The sequence below is a fragment of the Octopus bimaculoides genome, chromosome 12 (assembly GCF_001194135.2).
Source record: "Octopus bimaculoides isolate UCB-OBI-ISO-001 chromosome 12, ASM119413v2, whole genome shotgun sequence".
Taxonomy (NCBI): Eukaryota; Metazoa; Mollusca; class Cephalopoda; order Octopoda; family Octopodidae; genus Octopus; species Octopus bimaculoides.
Window position 1 is genome coordinate 40,613,772 of NC_068992.1, and position 1,073 is coordinate 40,614,844.

Below are 1,073 nucleotides of genomic sequence, written 5' to 3' on the forward strand. Positions count from 1 at the left end.
TACTGCCAATGGCCATGCTCAACATGGTGTTTTTACGTGTCACCTGCACAGGAGCCAGTCCAGCGGCACTGGCAACGCCCTCGCTCGAATGTTGTTTCTCACGTACCACCGGTACAAGTGCCAGTAAGGCGATGCTGGTAACGATCACGCTCAAATGGTGCTTTTTACATGCCACCGGCACGGGGGCCAGTCAGTGGCCATGGCAACAATCATGCTCGGATAGTGCTCTTGGCGCTTCACCAGCACGGATGCCAGTCATGCGGTGCTGTCATCGAATTTGATTTCGATTTCACTTGCCTCAACAGGTCTTCATAAGCAGAGTATTTGTATGTTGAAAAATATGGTATTGACGAAACGAGGATTGTATATTGAATAAATAAATATATTTTTTTGCAGTCATAGAACCTTCCAGATAATATCTCATTGAAATCTGATGTAGCTTTTCTTTTCTTGTTTTCATTTAGGTCAAACTGTAATATCTACAGTTGAATGTTATGATCCTTACAATCGAACGTGGTCGCCTCGTGCAGATATTCTATACCCAAGAAGTGCAGTTAGTGCAACTACTTTGAAATCACAAGAATACGCACGATATTTTACATTCTATGGGCAAAAAGACAACACATAACAGAAATGTATTCTGGTTACTTATGGGCATTTTTGCAGTTAACATGGCCATTGTGGTTGCCGTGGTCATCAAGGAAAACATTTTCTTCTTTGAGAATTCTTTGTTTTGTTTTTTAAATTAAAAAAAAATTGTTTTTCAATATTGAAAATGAAATGAAGAAACAAAAAGAAAAATATATTTTTGGAGAAAATATTTTACAAAACTGAAAGAGCAAATCAATGATTTAGAAGCATGTTTCACATCAAGTGAAAAAATAAAAAAAACATGCAAAAAAATTTAAAGACGGAAAAAATAACAGCAACAGTAATTAAACAACAATAGTGGTAAAGAAAAATTATTATAATAATAATTATTATTATTAATGAAACTGTAATAATAGTAACAAAAAATAACCTTTATTTAAAATTACATTTCAATTTCTATTTTGTATTCACCTCGATAATAT

At 34.7% G+C, this 1,073-nt stretch overlaps 1 protein-coding gene across 2 annotated transcripts in view; it reads left to right on the forward strand.

The window, feature by feature from the left end:
- LOC106872634 (kelch-like protein 10) overlaps positions 1-1,013 on the forward strand; it is a 19,597-nt gene extending 18,584 nt beyond the window's left edge. For both annotated transcript variants that reach the window (XM_052972159.1, XM_014919694.2), the window contains one exon: positions 465-1,013. In XM_052972159.1, the coding sequence (XP_052828119.1) occupies positions 465-628 (164 nt within the window). In that variant the 3' untranslated portion in view covers positions 629-1,013. The remainder of the gene's footprint in view (positions 1-464) is intronic.
- The last annotated feature ends 60 nt before the right edge of the window (positions 1,014-1,073 follow it).